This window comes from Leptosomus discolor, chromosome 2 (assembly GCF_034619465.1).
Source record: "Leptosomus discolor isolate bLepDis1 chromosome 2, bLepDis1.hap2, whole genome shotgun sequence".
In the NCBI taxonomy this organism is placed as follows: domain Eukaryota; kingdom Metazoa; phylum Chordata; class Aves; order Leptosomiformes; family Leptosomidae; genus Leptosomus; species Leptosomus discolor.
The window spans coordinates 25,396,619-25,419,960 of record NC_141392.1 but is presented as its reverse complement, the minus strand read 5'-3'; the positions used below and the strand labels follow the sequence as shown (position 1 = coordinate 25,419,960).

The 23,342-nt window shown below is 35.0% G+C and overlaps 1 protein-coding gene across 6 annotated transcripts in view; it reads left to right on the top strand.

Moving 5' to 3' along the window:
- The window catches only part of CCDC88A (coiled-coil and HOOK domain protein 88A), a 75,230-nt gene that overhangs the window by 24,095 nt on the left and 27,793 nt on the right, over positions 1-23,342 (top strand). For all 6 annotated transcript variants that reach the window (XM_009959439.2, XM_086460785.1, XM_086460784.1 and 3 more), the window contains exons 5-16: positions 3,335-3,393; positions 4,151-4,234; positions 4,794-4,934; positions 6,038-6,207; positions 10,021-10,102; positions 10,769-10,927; positions 14,510-14,656; positions 15,688-15,832; positions 16,591-16,775; positions 18,987-19,124; positions 21,474-22,544; positions 23,110-23,237. In XM_009959439.2, coding sequence (XP_009957741.1) covers positions 3,335-3,393; positions 4,151-4,234; positions 4,794-4,934; positions 6,038-6,207; positions 10,021-10,102; positions 10,769-10,927; positions 14,510-14,656; positions 15,688-15,832; positions 16,591-16,775; positions 18,987-19,124; positions 21,474-22,544; positions 23,110-23,237 — 2,509 coding nt within the window. The remainder of the gene's footprint in view (positions 1-3,334; positions 3,394-4,150; positions 4,235-4,793; positions 4,935-6,037; positions 6,208-10,020; positions 10,103-10,768; positions 10,928-14,509; positions 14,657-15,687; positions 15,833-16,590; positions 16,776-18,986; positions 19,125-21,473; positions 22,545-23,109; positions 23,238-23,342) is intronic.

Below are 23,342 nucleotides of genomic sequence, written 5' to 3'. Positions count from 1 at the left end.
GATTTGCCTAGAGACCAGATTTAGTGGAGGGAAAAAAAACAGATTAAAAAACCCCAGGTCATAGTATTGGTTTTGTAGTGCATTTTTTATTATCTTTAAAATACTGGGACAAAATATGTCTTAACAGTATTGTGTAGTGTAAGATGAAATTTTGTTAAAAATGCACTACAAAAACCCACAAAGGTAATTTGGTATCAGTTATATGCATAAAAAACCTATGCTTTAGTCATTGATAAGAAAGCTTCTTCCTGTTCTGGGACCTCAGCTAAGTCTATGCAGCTTTTGTGGTTTGGCAGCTTGAACCTCTGCTGGTGTATGCATTGCTTTCCAGTTGCTATGTTATTGGATTTGTGAGAAAATACGGGCTTTATTGAAGCATAGCCCACATACTGAAAATACTTGTTACATATGGACAATATTCTTGGAAGATGTTTCAGATTCCTGCTTGAGTTCATCATAGAGTTTGATGTGAATCAGAAGGTAGACCTGTTGTTTTGGGTTCCATCCTTTGAAAGTTAAGACTTCTCTTGCCGTATCAGCTTGAAGAGGACCTCATCCCTTTAGGGATTTTTAAGCTTTGTTTCTTTGGTGGGCAAATGTAGAGAAATCAAACCTCAGGGGCCTTTTGAGAGACTTGCTGTGTAAATCTGATTGCATCGAGGTGAGCCCCCATAGTAATAGTCAGTTCTCTGATGAAGATTAGGATTTGGTCCACTAAACCTTAGGTTGTAGCTGTGATTTTTTTTTTTTCAAGTTTTTCCCCTTTGCACTGCTTTGCACTTAAGGAATAATTAGTAGAGAAATACCAGAAGAAGACAAATTGCAGAAGGCAAGAGTAGATAAGATTTCAGGAAGAGAAACGTGTTTGTAACAGAGGCAGTTGGCTAATCAAGGAACATGCAGCTAGAATGTGGTAAAAAGAGGTCATCAGAGACTTTATCAAGAAACATTTCAGTTGAGCTAATTGGCAGGAAGCCAGTTTGAGGAGAAAACTGGAGAAGAGCTACAGGCTGTGATTGTAAATGTTAAGTTAAATTACAGAGGAAAAGGAAAAAGAAGATAATGGTGAGGCAAATGTTCTTTAATGGAGGAAGAGGAAAGATTAAAAGCAGTTCATATATCTGAGGGAGCAAGCCAGGGGAGGATGGAAGGCTACAGAGAATACAAAAGTCAGGGATAAGAGTGAGTGCAGGGAAGATCAAATGGTAGGCTAGGGTAGGGACAAAGTTTAAGCAGCAAGTTGGAGGGTTTATCTATTTCTGTATTTGTGATGAAGAAAAACATAGGAGATGATTGGTAGCAGTCAGAAGCTGAGGTTGTTCAATATTTTGCCATGTCCCTTCAGGGAATGTGGGGGACGGACATGGAAACAATACTCAGGTAGGCTTTTAAAAGCCAGTCAAGAGATGCTGAAGCAGTGTGGAATTGAGCATCCAAAGGGAGTTCAGGAATTGCTTTAAAAAAAAAAAAAGTGTGATGAATTTATTGGAATAGATGAATACAGCATGTGAGATGTTGGGATGAATTTCTTCTATGAGAATATTCTGGTTAATCTTTATTAAGGCAGCCAGGTGGAATTCAACTTATTTAGGTGAAGTAGTGTGCTTCTGATGAAACATGTTCATTGATATTTTCTATTTCTATGTAAAAGACTTCACAACTTGAGTCTTTGGGATACAATAAGTCTGTATAAATGATTCAAGATTTCCCATTTGAGATCATGTTCTTTGTAACGTACCTACTTGACAAACCTCTTCTGAAAAATTGAAACATTACATGTTCATTGGGATTATGCATATCTCCCTCTAAAAGAAGCAAGTTGAGTCAATGTTGAGAAAAGGCTCTCTGCTTATTATGTAGTGCACATAGAACTCCTGCAGCCGTGAGGAAGGTGGAGAAGATTTGCATCTGTCTTTCATCTCTGCTTTCGGGCAGCAGGCTTGACTCTTTACTGAAAGCTAGTCAAAATAATTAGGAGTTCTGTATCCTTTTAGGTTTTCTCTTGTTTTCTTTTTAATTTCCTCTTTTGATCAAGATTACCTCATATCTGTAACTTTTTGAGAAGGATTTTACATTTGCTTCACTTAGAAAGTACTGTAGTGGATCAAATCAAAGGATAATTTTTCAAGTGCTTGTAAGTGAATGGTTAAGTCTTCCTTATGTGGGGGTTCATCCAAAATAGACTTAGTTGCCCAATGTAGAAGATGATTGCAAACTGCCATTTCAAAAAAGAAGGTTCTGGTTGAGTTTTCTTTTAGATGCTTCTTATTGTCTCGTGATCATTAGAGATCATCTATGATTACCGACAGAGTCCTTTAAAAAAGAGGACTTCAGTAACTTAGATCAGGTTCAAGAATGACTGTGCATGCTTCAGTATGTGCTAGACATTCACAGTTTGCTGTTTGGGCTGAGAGTGAATCTGTTGGTATCGGTAGTAGTTACACCAGCTGTGTCAGATAGTACCGTTTTGCAGAATAAAGGTCAGATTTCTAGCCAGACTGGCATTATTATGTTTGACAGCATAGCTTTTTTCAGGTTACCTAACAAGGAAATAAACTATTGGCTGAAATCCAGAGTATATTGTAGAAAGGATGCTATTAGAGCCTTTTATTCCTAGATAGCCCAATGGATAGTGTTTTCTGTTTCAATGAAGCAAAATGATACATGACCATATAGGATTTAATTCCAACTAGCCTAAACTATTTTGCCATCCTTAAAGCATTTGCTTTATGGTAGTTATATTCTAGATAGAGCCTATATTTAGTAGCCAGGTGAGGACATTTTGAATGTAAAAGGAAAGAAAAATCTTTACTAATCTGTCGAGTTCTTTAGCTTAAGCTTCTTTAGTAGATTAAGATGCCACATTTGGAAATACATTTTGATTTTTAGATGTGCAGATGAATATCTAATGTAGCTTTATAAAATTATTTAAATGAACTTGTCACCTCACTCTTACAGCTTGGGAGTGGCAAATGATTTATTTTGTAAAAATCTTGAGATACCTGAGATTACAGTTGAAAACATGATTGTAGGTCTCCAAAGTGCTTTTGAAAATGTCGCTCAAGTTTTGCTTTATGAGGGGCTGAAATGGTGTCTTTTCCATTCGACACTATTATGGATGTTAAGCTATTTGTTAACACTGAAAGTTGTCAGTTAAATGGCAAAAAGGACTAAGTTGAAAGCTGGAAAGCTGGTATTTTTGTCATCTTTTTGTTTTCTAAACTAGGTTAACATAAATTATATTAAAATAATGAGAAAACCTGATGTTTTCTGAGGAGTAGGGGGAGAAACTCTAATTACACCTACCGTTTTTTTGTTCTTGTTTTCTTCTTAGAGCCAGGTACTGAAGAAATAAAAAAACTCCTCCTGCTTTTACTTGGTTGTGCAGTTCAGGTAGGTTTGATCATGTTTACATCTGTATGGAATGGTTTAAGTGTTACTGGTCTCTTTTCTTACTGTTTTAATACCCGAGATTGTATATAGCTCTGACCTCCCTTCCTCTAATGGTACTATTGCATTCCTTAAAAATCTGGGTATTCTTACAGTTAAAATGTCTGCAACTGTACACCTCTTCTGGTTTATTGTATGATGATAGCAAACTGTGTATGTAGGATTTCTAATAGTTTATTAATTGTAATATTGTCAATTCACCTGGTACTGTAAAGAAAGGAAGACAGTGGTAAAGTACTGAAGAATTATCTTACTCCTATATCTTACTGAAACTGTTTCACGTATTTAGTAAACTTTTTTTATGGACTGCTGTTCTTACTAGGAAAGTTTGTACCATTCAGCTAATTAAACTGAAAAAATAGATTAGTTCTTAACGACTTAAATAAGCAATTTGAATACTAGGGGTGGACACTGAAGAAAAATCCACCTGTGGAACTCACTGTTATAAATCTGAATAAGTAACTATTTTAAGAAAATTTTATTAGTGTTGAAAGTTGTTATAGTTACAGTAACGTGGCATAAACCAAGCGTCTGTTGGTCAACCAAATTATTGGTTGATAATGTGATCATTGTCATTTCAGCTTTATCATTTTTAGCTTAGAAATACAAAGGAAGAATGAAAATACTTGTGATTTTTACATATTTTTATATATATACATGTGTGTATATATATATGTATATAAAATCTCCTTATTTTTAGTGTCAGAAAAAAGAAGAATTTATTGAAAGAATCCAAGGTCTGGATTTTGACACAAGAGCAGCTGTTGCAGCCCATATTCAAGAGGTATATTGCTATTTTTGTACTTTTAATTTTTTAAAGGTGGAATATTGTATTGTAAGAAGATTAATAGCATTTGTTCAAAACCAAGTAAATATGTGAGTTGTATATCTAGTGCTTTTAGTGAGCAAAAATGCCTTTATTTTTAGCTTCATTCACAAAAAGTTTTCATGATCAAGCTCTTTTAGATTACATTGTTAAAACAGTACCAGGGAGCAAGTATGTTGCTCCAATAGTTTCTTGGAATTACGGCAAATTTAGTTCAGTGAAATTTTCATGTGCAAGTTTATTTATAAGATAGAATTCAAATCCCATGTGTGTGACATGTAATATGTATTATGTCATAGTCACCTATTGCCTTTTATTTTGCCAGAAGTACAAGGTACTACTTTCAGGTAGATACAAATCTATTCCATTACGTACAATTTAACCTTTTTAAAATTTTTTTTCATACCTTGTCTGCAGAATTTAACCTGTAGAGTTTCAGCTTTATTTTCTTTATGTTTCCTTTCTACTCTTATAATTTAAAGGGGGTGTTTTTGCTCTTCCGTTTTGTTGTGTGTAGGTAACTCATAATCAAGAAAATGTGTTTGATCTGCAGTGGATGGATGTAATTGTGTTGACACAAGAATATGTGGAACCTCTCTTGAAAAATATGGCATTACATTTAAAAAGACTTATAGATGAAAGAGATGAGCACTCAGAGGTATGGATGTGGTTTGTTTAAGAGAACTATGAGAAATAATTTTTAAAAAATTTTACAGGTTACAGTTTTTATAACTAATACTTTAATGTATGTTCTGTTAGCATATTTAAACAAGGACTCCTTACTGCCAGAAAGTTGTTTCAGGTAGTTACGGTGTGCATACTAGTTGTTGAACACTTTGACAAACCAGAAAAGATAATAGCAGGTAATCTTTTTCATGTAAGCAGAGTCTGAAACAACTTTACGTAACATTCATCTGTAGTTGAAAACAGGAAATCCAAAGCTGTATCAGCTGAAGTTTGCAGGAATTGGTAACTTACCGGTTTGCAAGAAGATGCCTTACATTACTATATCTTATTGTACAGATTTGAGTGAACTGGAGCAGAATCCATACTAGGAGGGGAGGTTTCACAAGCTTACTGTGAGGCATAGTCGTTGTACTATGTGAGAATCAAGAAACAGAAATATATTTAATAAAAATTGCAAGTTATGAATCACCTTGGTGGTCCTAGATTTGCCCATCAGTAGAGTGTGGATATGTTGATGTTCCAATTATTCCAAGTATTCCTTTGACAGTCAGCAACTGTCTTTCCAGTTCACATCCTTGGTAAGAGTAAACCAGAAACTTAACCATGAAGAGAGAGGTTGTGTGGTAATGATGCTTTTTTGTAACACAAAGGAAAAGTAACTTTAAAATACAAGGGATCTTTGTATTAGGATAACACCTTTATTTATATAATAAATAGGAATATTCCTGTAGATCTGATGCTTTATTCGGTTGGCAAGGATGCTGCTGCTCACTGAAGAACACCAGTTTCTTTAGAGATACATATATTCATCCTCCTGTTCAAGGGGTTCATGCCCATTCATTACCCAATCCATTCTGAGCACTGATAATCTTAAAAGTCTAAATGTGAGTACTTTAACAGTAGCCAAATGGCACTGTTAAATAACTGCACCTATTTATTTGCTTTAGGCATAGAGGTGCATGTAGGTCTTCTAACTTCTTTTATGGCAAAACTAGTTTCTGACATAAATGGCGCTCTGAATGCAATTCTATCCCTTTTTTCTCTCTTTTTTTTTTTTTTTTTTTAATTGCTTAGACTATCATAGAACTCTCAGAAGAACGGGACTGTCTCCGTTTTCTACCTCACGCATCGGCTGCACAATCACCTTGTGGATCTCCTGGCATGAAACGCACTGAAAGCAGACAGCACCTGTCAGTAGAGCTAGCAGATGCCAAAGCAAAGATAAGAAGGCTTAGGCAAGAGCTGTGAGTACATGTAGATTGCAGAAATGTATCAAGAGTCGTAGGGTTTTAAAATGTGGTTGATTTCACACAATAGTATTCCTCTCTAGACAAATTCTTCATTCTTTCAGATGTTCAATTGCAGTTTTAAATGCTTTTTTTTTTTTTAGTTATTTCACCCCAGGAAGCATATTTTTATAATGTAAGCGTATTTGTGGACCAGTGTGACAAATACAACTTTTTATCTGTGTTTGCCTTGATTTGTATTATGAATTATATTGATGTTTTAACCATAAACGTACTGAAATCAGTGAACTAGTGCTGTGGTAATTTTGTATCTTTTGTACTCTGCACTTTCTGAAAAGTTATGTTTGAGCAATCTCTTCAGCATGTTACAATGCGGTAGTGGGCTTTTAGCTTTACATTAAATTGTGTGTCTTTTAGAAGTACTCACCCCTAATCTTAACACAGTGTTGTCTTTTTCTTTTACATATTGTGTCCACATCGTTTCAGAGGCAAATTCTTTGTGCTTCCTCTGTTGTTCGTTGTCATTGATGAACGTCTGACTATAGTTTTAATATGTCTGTATTCATACAAGTTTCTAAGAGAATAGCTTTGCAGTTGAGGCAATTATGGGGTGACACACTCAAGAACAGTTACATGGGGCAAGCAGGTAGGGACAGGAAGCAAGAGCTGTGTCCTGACCGTTCAAGGAGTAGTGGCAAAAACATCCTTTTTAAAAGGAGATAGTGCTGTAGCAATTCCTTATCGGCACTATGATTAAGTTACCCATTTCTAGTTGGAAATACAGTGAAAAGTAGTCATCTATGGTTCATTTACAATTTATGAAATGTTTAAATTTGTTGCAGATAGGAAAAAAAATATTGTTAGAATAATTTCCTGTCCCCAATCTCTTTGTTTCTTTCTGTGTAGAAGATTCTTTGTCTGCATAACAGTTGTTTGCCCATGCCCTTCAATACTGTTCCTCTTATCTGCCATGCCACTCTACAGAGAAAAATGAAAGAAGGAAATAAAATTATGCAACTCAAAACTCCACTAAATCTCTTGACCCAATGCAAGCCTGGATGCAGTGAAACAGATCTTGAGTTTACTGGCAGGGGGTGGTTATTTATGTCTGAGGGATAGTGTAATTTGTAAAACGAGTACATTTTATAACTTGAGTCAGTTATGGTTTCTTACAGTTTCCAACTTGCTATGTTCATCCAGTTAACGGCAAGCTCTCTTCTCCCCCTTAGCTGATCCCTTAGCTAAGAGGTATATTCCCCTCCTTCACTTCAACCCAGTACTGTGAAAAATCAGTCCCACTATAACAAAGATTTTTCGTTGGTTGGTTTTCGTATTCTACTGAAAACGTTTTTATCCCTTCTATTTTTTCAAGAAAACTGATTCAGTAAGTATCAGTGGGTACTTAGGCTATCTTTGTAGTCTAGGAACAAATCTGAGCAGCAGTGAAGAGTTATTTAAAGAGAAGAACAATAATAGTCCAGTGGAGAATCTATTTCTCCCTATAGCAATGTGTAATGTTATTTAGCAGAGTGAAGTATGCGCAGTCTGAACTTAAAATACAAATATTGAATCTGAAGAGATTCAATATGTACAGTAACCTGCCTATAGTTTAGAAACAGCATAAATAAACATTTTTTTTAATCCAGCATATCTTGTGGAGAGAGGAGACAGGTAAAGTAAAATTAAAAGTTGAAGGTGACATAAGTCACAATTATCGGCTCGCTGGTCTGCTCTTACCAGAGTTTATTGATCAGATCATCTCTAGCTGGCTGGTTTAAGTATCTGGTTGATTTGCTCAGAGGATCCCCTTCCCCCACTACATTTTGGTCTTCATGAAGAATAGAGGACAAAAAGATATGGCTCTTTTTTCTGATGTCTGTATTATTGTGTGTCTACTGAAATGAGCCCGCCCAGGATATTCTATAAACAGCTGCACCAAGAAAATTAGTGAAAAAATTGCTGTTATTAGTTTGATTGACAGTTAATAGATAGCCTAAACAGTGAACAGTGGTATGTTCTGTATAATTTAGTACAATCCTCTCTAGTCTGTAGCTGAAGCATGCAATTAGGGCAACAGTGATGGCTCGGAACATTTCACATTTTGCACTCTATTTTAATTCAATTCGTAAATAAATTTCTTTTACTGTAGCAGTATATTTAAAATACTAGAATTTGATAAATTAGTTTCTGTCTGTAGCATTTGGTATTGCATGCTGCATGTATTTGATAAATTTAAAATTAGATTCATTCCAGAGTTGAAAATTCCCAGCTTAAAATTTATTTATAATCTGTTTTTGGCAATGAACCTTCATACCTTGTTTAATATGCACTGCAGTGAATATAATTTCATACAAAAGGTCTGTAAAGATTATTTTTCAGTTGGATGTGAAATAGCGATTTGAAGCTTATGATATGGAAAATTCAGAACTGGAAATTGCACCCCTAGTTTCTGTATTAAGTCCTGTGTGTTTCTATGTAGAACAATAATATAAGAACATGAATGTTAATAGAAAAGTTACAGTAATCTAACATAATACGGAATACATTTGTATTTCTGTGTGGTTTCTGAACACCTGTGTAGAGGGAAAGCTTTAATATCTGCTGTGGACAGTGATGTTCCAGTGAGCTACACATAGATGAACCCTTATACACTTGTAGGCTGGCAGCGACCTTTTTGAGACAATGTATGGTTGGAAAAAGATCATTTGTTGCGAGATTGGCTCATTTTTAAAACCGACTGTTCTAGTTTTGTTTAAAACAAATATATTTTTTGTTAGCTTTTAATTATGTTATACATTTCAGTCCATTAAATTATCTTATTTCCCCCTTTTCTACCTCTGTTTTGTTTCATGCTTGTATTCCAAAATATTAAATGATATAGTAACATGTTTGAATATGCAGTATATCTTTTAGGGGTATACAGTATTGGATATGGCAGTTTTTTTTCAAAAGTGAATATTGTTTGTTCTGAGGTGCCATTGAATTTTGAACATTAGGATTCTGTGTCTTTGAGAGAATGAAGTATTTCCCTTGCACTTATTGTTTAATGAACTGATTTGTAAATGAACTAATTTTTTGAGCATTGAGAAGTAAGTGTTACCTGGAAGTTACTGAGTCCTGTAAGAATTGTAGTATTCTATGTCAAATTGGTTTTACTACAAATTTTTTAATAGACTAAAACAGACACTGTGTTTTTTCCATAAAATTAAAATTCATTATGCATTTCATAAAATTATTAAGGTTATTAAGCGGTATCTTCTTTTAATGAGTAAAAGCACTCAAAAACTTTAATTCTTCTCTGTAAGAAAAAAAAGAATTACACAAGCATAGAAGTGCTTTTAAAATTGACTTTACCTGATCTGTGACAGGATGCATCAGTGGTCGCTGTCTGGTTCTCCTGGAAAACATTTGGACCTTTTGTATATTTTGAAATTAGAATTCTAAGTTTACATTTGGATGTGAATCTCCTGATGTGCATTCCTGTGTATTGTCCGGGGTTTTTTACAAAAAAAAAAAAGCCTTATCACAAAAAAATCGCTTACCTACACCCTAATGTTTTCTCCCTGCATAAGTAGGAAATCTTAGTGAACAACAATTTAAAGGACTTTGAAAAGTCTGACCAAATTTAAAAGATTAGAGGTATACTAAAACCTAAAAAATATCTAAAGCATAAGTCTTACACGCTGATGTCCATGATGTTCTGGATTAAAAGGGGGAAATCTCACAGATCTCAGTATCTTGTTCTCAAACGAGATGGTAATTATCAAGTTTTGCAGTCATATTTAACTGTTTTGTGTTTTCTCTTTTAAGTGAGGAAAAGACTGAGCAGTTGCTTGACTGTAAACAAGAACTTGAACAGATGGAAGCTGAACTAAAGAGACTTCAGCAAGAGGTATGGGTTTTGTCAATTTATTGTTTAAGAAAAAATGGGCAAAAAAAAAAGTTGCCACCACCAGAACACCACCACCCTTTTTTTTTTTGGTATTAGTAAGTGTGTTTTCGTGCATTTTTTAATTTTGCACTCTGAACACAATCTTGTGTAATTTATTCCTTTTTTTTTTGTCTAGTATGCTGGAAAATATTCTGTGTTAGGTTAGCATTTCTTCTCTAATTTTTTTTGTTTCCATGTTCATGCAGTTTGCCACAAACATATCCTATGAGTGTACATGTGCTGAGTATTTCTCAAAAACAATGCAGTCAAATTTTGTCTGGTTTTCTTTATATTTTTGAGTCTGTGTGTTGGTAATCAGGGAAAACATCTGATTCATTTATTGTTAGGGTATGAGTGTACAAAATTATGTGGGATCATTTGAGATCATTATCTGTAAAAGAAATGTACTGTTCTGAAATTTACAATGTGTACATACCTCTCCTTGAAAAAGGCCAGTGTAGTTTTCTTGGAAATACATCATCTGGACTGAGCCTCTAAATTTTTTTTTCTTTACCTTTCTCAGAATTAACTGCATTACCCCAACTTAAATAGTGAAGCAACTGTTATCCTTCAACATGTCCTGTCCAGTATTCTTGCCTTTAATTTCTGTATTTTCATATTTTCTAGAATATGAATTTACTCTCAGATGCCCGTTCTGCCAGAGTGTATAGAGATGAATTAGATGCTCTTCGTGAGAAGGCAATTCGAGTTGACAAGCTTGAAAGTGAAGTCAGCCGGTATAAAGAGAGGCTGCATGATATTGAATTCTACAAAGCTAGAGTGGAGGTACATTAAGGAAAAAAAAAAGTACCAAATAACCATAATTTTTTGTTTGCTGTGGCTTTTTCAAAGTTATTTTGATGACTTAAAATACTGGAACATGAAAACAGTGTATAGCTTTTTGCTCTGGGATATATGCTAGTCAGAAATTCGTGATAAATTACAGTTTTTAGGTAAGAGTCCCTGTGTCTAATGGCATACATTTTCATTTGAAGTCAGCAGTGCTCACCATAGCTCTAAATTAACAAGATCAGTAGGAGCCTCTGTTTAGGAGGTATACTATGTATGGAGAAACCCAAGGAGGATTTAGTTAAAAATATGCTGTAAATGTAATAATTTCTTTCTCCTCTTGTGGGTCTACTAAGAAAAGGTAATTTTCTAAGTAAAGTGTTGAGCAAATAGTGGCTATACACACAAATGAGTATGGGATGACAGCATTCCCTGGATAAAGTATACTAAAAGAAGATGCACTGATACCAGGCAAGAGAGACTTACAGTTCTGTCATGAATTAGAAATTTAGGAAACAAATCAACATGCAGGATTTTATTAGGCCATCATTCTGTCTGTAAATGGCAAATTTGTTGGGCAAATGCCAAGGTGGCAGAATTTATGAAGGAAACAATTACTTGTGGGAGTCAAAACCAATGAAAGTTTAAAGACTTTTTAAGTCTTTAAGATGGTCATTTTTAAAAAAAAAAAAAAAAAAGACTCCTGGAAAAGCAGAGAGAACCCAAAATGAATGTTTGTTGGAAAAAATACTACGTTGCCTGGACGTAGTTGTTGAGATAATGCTATGAAGCCCTTGCTTCAGGGTGGAAATGACCAAAAAGCAAAACCAAGATCTTAGGCTAAACTATGGCACAGAATATTTTTACATAACTTCATTTAATGTGGCTTTTGGATTCACAGGCCTGCACAGTATTTTTTATGTACCCATACCACTCCAAATGAATGCTTGGCATTAATTGGTGCTTTAAGACCTGAGTGATGAAGTGTCTACAGCCTTTAGTTAGCAGCCTTTTTCTTCTCTGAAGACTGTGACATGTCACATGTCTAGCTCTTCTAGCTCTTTGTGCTCTGCAGTCCCACAGCATTCTGCCTTACAAGATGTTTTTTCTGTTCTCTGGGTTCTGTCTTAATTGATACCTTTCTTAAAATTGAGTCCCTAAAACTGGATCTTATATAATTATGAATTTACTTGTTCTGAATGCAGTGGAAAGATAACTTTTCTGTACACCTTCTAATATAGTAACTCATAAGCAACATCTCAATGTTGTGATTTATGGTAATGTCCAGAATTTCTTCTCTCTGAACTGCTGCCCAGACTTGATAGAATATCCCCGGTATTCTACTTCAGATTCTATCGCATCTGAAAAATGTCATAATACTAATGATCAATGATAGAGCATCCTCTGGAAAGAGACTTCTTTCTTTTTTTGTTTCGAAGTTAAAAACTTCAGTGAACGTATACTTCGTATGTCACACCATAAAATAGCTACTACTGATAAAAGCTACTGTTGATGAGAGGGGAAAACTGCAACCCAATCTTTTTAATGTTCAATTGTATATCCTTCATCCAAAACTTCTAATAATAGCTTTAGTCAAAAATAAAGTATATCAACTGACATGGGAGTCATTAACTTAATGGAAAATGAGATGGATAGTTTTTCCAAGCGAACTGCAGTGTAAAAAAAGTTAACAATAGACTGTAGTGAGAGAGAAGGTGCAAGGTGCAGATTAAAACATTGTTAAAAGGATTTTAGACATTTCTAAAATTTAAAAAAAGTCATGGTTCCCAAGACTTTCTCTTTAAGATTACTTGTTCTTAGTCTTGCTCGTGGAAACTAATTTTATCATCTCACTGTGTAACATGAAATAACCTGATAAAATTTGGAGAAACTTCCTCAAGATACACTAAATACAGACCTTAACAGCTGTTCTTGAGGAGGATCCAAAGCTGCCTTTGCATACCACTCAAAAACAAAGGCTGGTAGCTACTTTCCAACTCTGGATCTTTTCTCAGTGTTTAACATATTTTAAGCAAGACGTTGCAGTTCAACTTGATCTCAGTGATAGAGGTCCAGTGCTGTGATCTACGCTCTCAAATTTCCTCAAAGTTGTTGGTTGTTACCTACATATGATGTAATTGGTTAGCATACATGGATCTGTTGGAAAAGGTACTGTGAGTGGTGAGCATTATCATCAGCCTCCCTGTGTATGAGCAAACCTTTCCATGTGAGCTTTTGGAAAATCACTTTGTAAACTGCCTGTATCTACTACTGTTGTAAGGGGGACTGAAAGCGTATAGTTAAAAAGGAAAAGGGTATAGGAAAAGAGATTACTGTACAGGATTTGGAAAGAGTGGAAATTCTTTTTCATAGAATGCTTAAACTAGTAAAAACCTAAAATTTGGTCACATGTTTCTTAGCTTGTAAACTATCTGATTTTTCAACCATGCTTGAATAGAGACAGATGTTAATTAATTGGTTTTGCTTAATAATAATTAATAATAATAATTATAAGTTAATATTTGTTTAGGGAGGAGTGTGAAGGAGACATATTTGTTACATTCACTGATCTCAGATTTTGCAGCTGACTGCATGCTGAAGTTTGAGAAGTTTTGTCTTTGTATCATGAGTAAAATTTCCAATTATATGTTTTTACACATTATTATTTTTATCAGATGCCATTAAAAAAAAAATCCTGTAGGTACATAAATTAAAGCTGTTGAGGACCTTTGAATATGGCTGGTTTTATTTTAAGAATGCAGTTGCATTTTCAGCATCATGACCCGATTTTGGGCTTAAGTTTGCCCAACGGCCTGTATACCTAATTATGGCCTGTAGAAAATTTATTCTTTTAAGTTTTGTTCTACGTTTCCTGCAACACAAAGATGAGGGAGTTCAATCTGATGCTAAGATAAATTATAGACTGAAAGGAGCACTACATCTGTCTCCAGTCTTTGACAGTGGCCAAGAATAGATGCTTAGAGGAGAGTAAAAGAACAGGGGAAGCACTTGGTGATACTTTCCTGTTGTGCCCTCCCAGCCTCCAGCAGTCTCTGCTCGGGAAACATACTCCTGAGGTGGTACTTTTTCGCCTTCTCTTGCATGAATTAGATGACTTCTCACACGTGTAAGCCTTTTCATCTACACAACCATGTAGCAATAAGCTCCACCATTCAATTACATGGTGTGTGATCTACTTTTTTGCCACCTGCAATTTTTATTTGATGTCAGCCTTTTGCTTAGCTGTAGTCCGTATATGTGCAATGCATCTTTCCAGGTCACATCTCAGATCCATGGTTTGATTGTGATTATGAACACCTTATTTATTTTTAATGGTTTAAGGACTATTTAATTTCTCTGAAGTTATGTTAAATTTTCTTTTCATAAAAATTTCTTAAGTTGCAGTTATGTGAAATTGCTGTAGTGGGTTTTTTTTTTTTTAATAAAAAGTCTGTTACAGTTTCCAAATCAATGTTTTGGCTTTAGAGCAATGTTTCTAAAACTAGTTGTGATGTATATCAATATTTCTATGAATAAGGAAATACTGTTATGAGGTTTTTTCTTGCTTAATTCTTGCAGGAGTTAAAGGAAGACAATCAAGTGTTGCTAGAAACAAAGACAATGTTGGAGGATCAATTAGAGGGGACCCGAGCCCGTTCTGATAAATTACATGAGTTAGAAAAAGAGAATCTACAATTAAAAGCTAAATTACATGATATGGAGATGGTAAGTGTAAATGGAGGATGACAAAGACAACTGATATGCGTTGAATTTCATTTCCATTTTTAATAAAAGAACTTGCAGTCAAAATAGTGGGGTGGAGGAGGAAGGTATGTCTTGATTTACTAACACTTTTCAGATACAGTTTCCTACAGTAGCTTTGGTTCTGCTTAGGGAAGGAAAAATTGCGAAGGCAAGTACTCTTCCTAAAGGCAGTACAGCGTTTAATTGGATAGCTAAAATACAATGATAAGAAATACAGAGGCTCATTAGTAGGAATGATAGGATCTTTTTATTTTTATGTGAAGATAGTCTGTTGTCGCTTAAATACTTAGATAAAAGAGGTTATTCATATTTCAAATTCTGGTGATAGTGACATATTTATCAGAAGGTTATTCCCAAAACAATTTTTGTTTTTAGGCAGTTCTTCTCCAAAAAGTAAATATTCTAAAATACAAAGTCGTAATTTGCCTAGGTGGGTTTTTTGTTTCTTTTCTGTAAGGGGTGACAGATTATTACCTTCTGGTTACTTTCATTTGCTGCAAAATGTGGAGAGTTGCAGCTGCATCTTATTCATGTTAAAGTAGCACGTGTGGGAAGAGGGGTTTATAAAGAGACAGGTGAGACTCTCTCATCATGGGCCCAGTCCTGTAACAGCTTTTTGCATCAAAGTAGTCATGGTAGTTCAGAGAAGATGAAATTTTGCTTCTCTGTCCATTTGTTTTCTGAGTGTGCTACCAAGCTGTGCTTATCCTGTATAGTTTCTTTCCTGATGTTCTGAGATGTGAACTTTGAAAAAGAGTAAGTAGTCATTGCCATAGGTTATGATGCAAAGAGGTTCTCTGTGTACTTTTTTCTTTACTGGTTGTTTCTCTTCTAAGTTCTCCGTAATTTTGTCTATTCCTCCCTGTCTCACTGTGGACTAGCAAATCAGAAAATGCACTTTGTATTTCGCTGTGGCACACTAGAGACAAATACTTTGTGCATGTTCAGATGCATTTTTTTTTTTTTAAGTTATTTGTGAAATAATTTTTAAGGAGCGTGATATGGACAGAAAGAAGATTGAGGAACTCATGGAAGAAAATATGACTCTAGAAATGGCTCAGAAACAAAGTATGGATGAATCGTTGCATCTTGGCTGGGAGCTTGAACAGATAAATAGAACTACTGAACTTTCTGAAGGTAAACATAGTAATACTTGAACACTGATGAAATAAAAAATTGAAGTCTCAGAGACTTCACAGGATTAGGAAATTACAGGTCCTTATTTTAAAGTACAGAGATTTTGTTCTCTGGAGAGTTGTGACAGTTTGGGGGTTATTTTTTGTTTCCTTTTGTTGTGGTTAGTTTGGGGGTTGGTTTGGTGTTGTTTTGGTTTTTTTTACTCAATCCCATGTATCCTTGGAGATACCACCTACAGGAAAAGTCTCTGTTCTTGTGATTGTTGTTCAGTTAAAGGGGTGTAAACCCCATAAATAACTTGGAGTTACATTGTGTTGCCATTCAGACTGGTATACTCTGTAGCAGAGATCATGAGTCTTCTTGCTTTACTCAAAGTAAAGAAAATTGCACAAGATTTGTTAGAGCTTCTCACAGTAATTGTTTGCAGAGGTAGCTGTGGCAAAAATTTCAGTTCTTCCAATGTAGCATGCTTGGTTGTACACTGGGTCCTGTACAAAGGATTTGTGGAAATTTAGAGATACATCCTCAGTTGCAGGAAACAAATCTCTGCTGTGACTAGGAACTGTAGGATGAGTGAAACATTTCCTTTTATGCATCTGTAGTGCTTATCCGTTGGGTAAGGAGGATGGGTCATTAATCCTAACTAGCTCTATTCACCAAGAAGGCGTTGGAGGACAGTCAAAGGCTTCTAAATCCCTTAAGTCCTAGAACTTCAGGTAATAAGTAACCTTTTTTTTAATGGTGTTTTTCTCTTACAGTGCCACAGAAATCACTTGGTCATGAAGTAAATGAACTGACATCAAGCAGATTACTGAAGTTAGAAATGGAAAACCAAAGTTTGCTGAAGACAGTGGAAGAACTACAAAGTACAATGGGTTCTGTAGAAGGCAGTAATTCAAGGATGCTGAAAGTGGAAAAAGAAAACCAAAGACTTACCAAAAAGGTAATCATTAGTGTATGTTTGACTTGTGTATGAATTGCCTAACGTTGGTTGCCATTTTCTTTCTAAAGAGTAATTTTATGAGTTGCTGTTATTTTGGGTAAAGTATTACTAGGGTCTAAATGGTGTTATGGTGTTTGTGAGTTTATGGTAAAAACCAAAACCACCTCAGAGAGGTTTTTCTCTTTTAGTTATGCTTTTTTATTGATGTAAGAATGTGACTATTTTATTCAGAAAGGTCTTATACCAGTGAGGTGAAAAATATTAACATATTGGGGACGTAATGAGTAATAAAAGTGTTTTATGATACTTGAGAACATTGTTTTAATTTTTGTGATTATTGTGCAGGGGAAGGTATGTGTACGTAAGTGAAGACTGACTGATAAGTCTAAGCAAAAAACTCAGTCATGTGTCCTCATTCATAACTGAGAAAGAGAGAAGATGGGCCAAGGAGTTGATGAGCAAGTGAATGAGAGGAGGTTGTCAGATTTGTCTGTGGTGATCTACAATATTTTGCTCTCCAAATTTTGTATACCAAATAGACTAATCTAGTCAGTGATATTTATAGGAAATAAAAATTGGAAAAAAACAGGGACTAATTACAGTGGAGTGAAATGTCTAAAGTTTCTGAAATAGCTTTTACTTCGGCAGATATTTCAGATGTTAAGCTATTCTTAGAGAAGAGTGGGTAAGAGATTGCTTAAAAAAAATAAATTGGAAGAAGTCCCTAATGTATTCCATGCTTCCATGCTTTTTCTGATTTCTTAACAATATGGTATTTTTTGCAGCAGCCTGTGTGCTGCTTTGAGTTTCTGTACAGTACCAGAAAGACAGCTGGGAGGGTACAAAAGAAAGGAATAGGTATAAGAAGCAAGCAATAGTAGGTCCTTGTGGTTGCTGATACTGTTCTTACCATTTTGAATGTCTGGTGACATGTCCTTTTTCTCACTTGCCCCTAAAAACAATGTTCTGAACAATGTTTGCCTCAGCAAAAAGCATGAAGTTGAACAAAATGTTTGTTATGAATCCTATATACATAGTCTGCTTCTTTCTGGACACACTTTCTCTTAAAACAAACCACTAATATAGAGTCTTATGAGATAACAGTGGCCATGGGAACTCCACTCTCAGTGCCCAGTTGGCAGTTGGGCAGGTGATGGGTAAGTTTGGTTCCCAGACGGAGGCTGACTGCATCCCTGCTGGAGTGATTGAGCCAGTTACTTCTCCTTTGCAAAACCCAATGAACGTGCCAATATCCCTGTAAAACATGAGTTGGTCTGCTAAGCAAGGGACCAGAAAAATCTGAATCTGGAAGGGAGAGGGAAGCAAAAGACTAGTCAAATGTTAGTATTCTCATCCTAAGAGAAAGATTTTATCCCGGTTCCAGCCTAATTGATGCCATGCTTTTTGCCTATTTCTGATGAACAAATTGCTTCACAGAGGAACAAGTTCCATTCTGCTACAGTCTTGTGATTTTTACTTCTCAGTATTATTTAGCAGCAATTTAATGTATAATTCAGATAATTTGTTTCTAAAACTGTTCCCCCTGTCTGGGTCTGAGTTATGTCTGGACTCTTCTAGGATTGTGTAATGTGGACATGGACTTGACATAGAATATAAATCTTCCAGCAGATGATTGTTTAAAAAGAAAATTTATATCTTGCTTCTAAGTAACTAATTAAAACTTCCACGTGACAGAAAAATCACACTTTGTTATTTTAGCTTTTAAACAGTTTTGCTGTATGGCAACATTGCAAGTTGGAACAGTTTGACGAAACAAAACTGTATATTTAATTCCCAAGGAATCATCATAAGTATCTCTTGAAATAGTTAAGTAAAATCAAACAACATTCAACCCTTACATGTTAAAAGGGGTTTGGAGAAGCAGTATAAATCTCACTAAGGTGGAATTTTAAAGAGGGAAAAAAAGGTGCTTGGGGAAATATCCAGAGCCTAATAAAATCTGACCTTTTTTTATTTTAATGCAAAAGTATTTTATAGACACAGTCTTCTAAGCCAGGGATAAAATTCTGGTAGAAGTAAATTTATTCCTAGAAGGGATGAATTGTTCCAGATGAAGAATAGAAAATTCCATTTTATTCTTTCCTTTAACCATCTTTAATCATTTCTATAAGGGTACCTTCAGTCCACCTAAGAGTAATACTATTGTCATTTTTAAGTACACTTTAAAAAATATGTTTCTTTTTCCCCTAGCTTGAAGAGCTAGAGAATGAAGTTAGCCAAGAAAAACAAAGTCTTCAGAACAGTCAAAATCTGAGTAAAGATTTGATGAAAGAAAAAGCACAGCTTGAAAAGACACTTGAAGCACTTCGAGAAAACTCAGAGCGACAAGTGAGTAGCAGAATCAAAAGTCTTAATGCTGCATTGTACTATACTGTTCTCCTTTTGTACACACATGAAGGGATTGTAAATGTAGCAGATTTGCCAAAAAGACATATCTGCAGCAGAATAGCTTGTCTAAGAGCTGCAGCCAGTGAGAGGCATGACTCATTTTTAGCTGAGGCTTTACTGTTTAGTTTTAGAACTTTTTAGTGTTTTGTAATGCTTGTGTGTCTTTCATGGGCTATGTATTTGCTGTAGTTGCTTAGAGGGTGTAGCTCAGCCAAAATAGAAAATTGGGAACTTTGGAGGTAAGCCAGACACCTCTCAATGGAGGAAAACAGGTTCCAGACAGCTGGTTGGTGTTTGAAGTAATGTCGGAGTATTAATGAGAATTACAGGAGTCTGTCCCTCGAAGGGACCTGACAGAGAACAGTGTAGCAGAGCTGGTCTGCTGCTCTGCTGCTGACTCTGTTCCTCCTGTGTTGCTCACAGTCTTATCTGGGGTAGGAACCATCATGTCCAGCTTCGTAATATTCCCGTATACTAGAATGTATTCTAGCTGTGGCTTGTAGGTGAATAGCAGAGGGGTTTTTTGGTTGCCAGAAACTGGCTTCTGGGTCTTTGTAAAAGATTTGAGCTGTATTTGGGAGGGTACTGAATGTCATTGATGTATCGAATGACACCTTCTTAAGGTCTTTGCAGAGCAATTTAGAGGACTTGTGGAAGGCAGCCACTAGGAAACCAGTTATGGAAAGTTCTGGAAATCCCATCTTTAACAGTCAAGTCCTTCAGAATTAGAAGTGTAGTTATCTTTTATAAATTCCACTCATACTTCTTGATGAGATTAACATTTTTCAGTTTAATTTAAAAGTACACTATTTTGGAATACAGAGTATTGTATTTCAAACATCCTGAAAAATTTTAAAGACCCAATTTAATCAGTAAATACAAATTCCAGACTTAGAAAAGAAAGAAAAAAAAAACAACAAACCAAAACCCACCAAAAAACGCTTGGCACTGAAGCTGTACTTTCATTTAAAGAGAACAATGGGGATAATTTTAAAGAAAATATGCCAGCTTGTCTTGTTTAGAAGTGTTAGTTGTTACAATAATTGCTTTATACATTGTATTAGAAATGTACTCTAGGGGAAAAAAGGACTACAACTTTCTGGAATAAGTCATAAATCCAATTCAACCATCAAGGATACGTATGGCGTTTTAAACGTGTTGGAGTAGGACTGACATTTCACTGGGACTATTTCTGCTTAAAAATAGTATACGTAAGAGCTGTGATAGGTCAGCAGCATCTTTCAGGTCTTTTACAAATCCTGTGCTGATACTTGTTGCAGGAGAATGTACAAGGTTCATTTGATATCATCAAAAATTATGGAGGCATTGACCATGATTTTTTGTTAAGTTTGGATTATAGAAGCAGAATTCATGAATAGTACTTATGCACGTTCAGTATCATACCAGGCTATGTAAAGAAATGTTATAAAGTTGTGGTTTTAGACACCTGTTAATTAGTTTCTCATTAATAGTTTTGGAACAGTTTGTCATTGGTGGGAACAGAGCCGTAGATCCTAATTATTAGTTACATTCAGACGTAAATATGAAAGAACGGTCTATAATTTTCTCAGTCTGCTTTTTCATTGCAACTAGCAGTTTTGCTTTTCTCCAAAACAGTTTATTGTTGAAACATCCCTTACACTATGTTATTAGTGTATTCTTAAATATTGAGCTAAACAGTTTTCTGCATTTTGCTGTCTGTCGTTACATACCCAAATAATTTCAAATTATATGGAGTAACTGAAAAAGTCAAGAAATACTAAAAATTAAGATATAAATGCTGCCTTTATTTTTGAAGTAGATCTGGGAATATGTTACCTAAGAAAATAGTTCAGTTCTAATAGGATTTACTTTCTCTGGAAGGTGTTTTTGGAACAGCGTGTCCAAGGGTTCTTTTTAACTCAAAAACTAATGGAACTTTGTGTTTCTTCCCAAAATGTTACTGACTGTGATCAGGATGCCCTCATATCCCACATACCACCTCTGTTTTTTCCAAGTGAAAATAAGACAGTTCTGCTGCTCCCACACCTCCCTTCATCTCAAGTTCAGTTTAGAACTTAAATGGAGTTTCGTTCTTTGTGGACACATATCTGTGGAAATTACAGAGGTTAAGAAAAATAATCTGAGTCTGGATAGACGCAAATGAAAACGAAATGATGCTCAGAAATAGACACAGATTTATTTTGGTTTGTGCTTGTTAGTTTTATTTTTATGTTATCAGTTCATATATGGAAGTAATTTCTTGTTGGTATGTTGCTCACCAGTTTACAATTTTTCTACCCAAATTAGATAAAGCTATTAGAACAAGAAAATGAACATTTAAATCAAACTGTAGCTTCTCTAAGACAACGCTCACAAATCAGTGCTGAAGCAAGAATGAAAGAAATTGAAAAAGAAAATAAAATCCTTCATGAGTCTATTAAAGAGACAAGCAGTAAGTTAAATAAGATTGAGTTTGAGAAAAAACAAGTCAGGAAAGAACTGGAACACTACAAAGAGAAAGGAGAGAGAGCAGAAGAACTTGAGAATGAACTGCATCATCTGGAGAAGGAAAATGAATTATTACAGAAAAAAATTACTAACTTAAAAATTACTTGTGAGAAGATAGAGGCCTTAGAACAAGAAAACTCAGACCTGGAAATGGAAAACAGAAAACTCAAAAAAACTTTGGATAGCCTAAAAAATCTGACTTTTCAATTAGAATCCTTAGAAAAGGAGAATTCACAACTTGATGAAGAAAACTTAGAATTAAGAAGAACGATTGAATCCTTGAAGTGTACAAGCATTAAAGTAGCACAGTTACAATTAGAAAATAAGGAATTGGAGAGTGAAAAGGAACAACTTAAAAAAAGCCTTGAACTCATGAAAGCCTCATTTAAGAAAACTGAACGCTTGGAAGTCAGCTACCAAGGCCTAGACACAGAAAACCAAAGGTTACAGAAAGCTCTTGAAAACAGCAATAAGAAGATTCAGCAATTAGAAAGTGAATTACAAGATTTAGAGTCTGAAAATCAGACTCTGCAAAAGAACTTAGAAGAGTTAAAAATCTCTAGTAAGCGCCTAGAGCAATTGGAAAAGGAGAATAAGCTGTTAGAACAAGAGACTTCTCAGCTGGAAAAAGATAAGAAACAGCTAGAAAAAGAAAATAAAAGGCTTCGACAACAAGCAGAAATTAAAGATAGTACTTTAGAAGAAAACAATGTAAAAATTAGTAATCTGGAAAAGGAAAATAAATCTCTATTTAAAGAAATAGTTGTATATAAAGAGTCATGTGTACGCCTGAAAGAACTAGAAAAAGAAAATAAAGAACTTGTGAAAAGAGCTACCATTGATAAGAAAACCCTTGTCACTTTACGAGAGGTAAACAGAAATAAGTTACCATTCCTGTCATAATCTGTTTGTAATGTAGAGACAATATATTTGTATTTTTGAAAAACGTTTGTATTCTGTATTTTTTGTGCTTTAATCTGTATACTGTCAGCATCTTTAATGGTTACAGTAGGAAAAGCGTTAGTTAATCAAAATTTGTAGAATCATAATAATCAAATGGAATAATATAGCCGTATTATACTTAATTGTGTAAGGTTGCTTACAAACTGTCATGGAGCCTTTGTTAAATGAACATTGTTCAGATTCCTCATGTTAATATTCATTCTGGCTGAAACATTTCCCTTCACTGTAATGTTCCAGACCAGACATGAAAGGGAAGTTCTACAGAAAGGAAGGGAGTAAACTAGTGAAATCATATTATAGGTAAAAATGTAATATCTGGTATAGCTGAAAGCTAACAATTGGAAGGAAAGGAGAGTTAGCATTGAGTTATTCAAGTCATCTAGTGATAAAAAACTCTTACCTCGGCACTGCTAGAATTAAGACTATGTTATTTTATTTATATAATACTGACTGTGATTTTTTTGTGTGTAAGGACTTGGTGAATGAAAAATTGAAGACCCAACAAATGAACAATGATCTAGAAAAACTTGCCCACGAACTTGAAAAAATAGGCTTAAACAAGGAGCGTCTGTTGCATGATGAACAGAGCAGTGATGACAGGTGAGAATGTCAAGGCCTACCTGGAACAATGCAGACATGAGGGTCTTTTTATTCATAAAGATCAAGTGATTTTACAGACTGTCTTTGTGCATACTCTTAGATTTT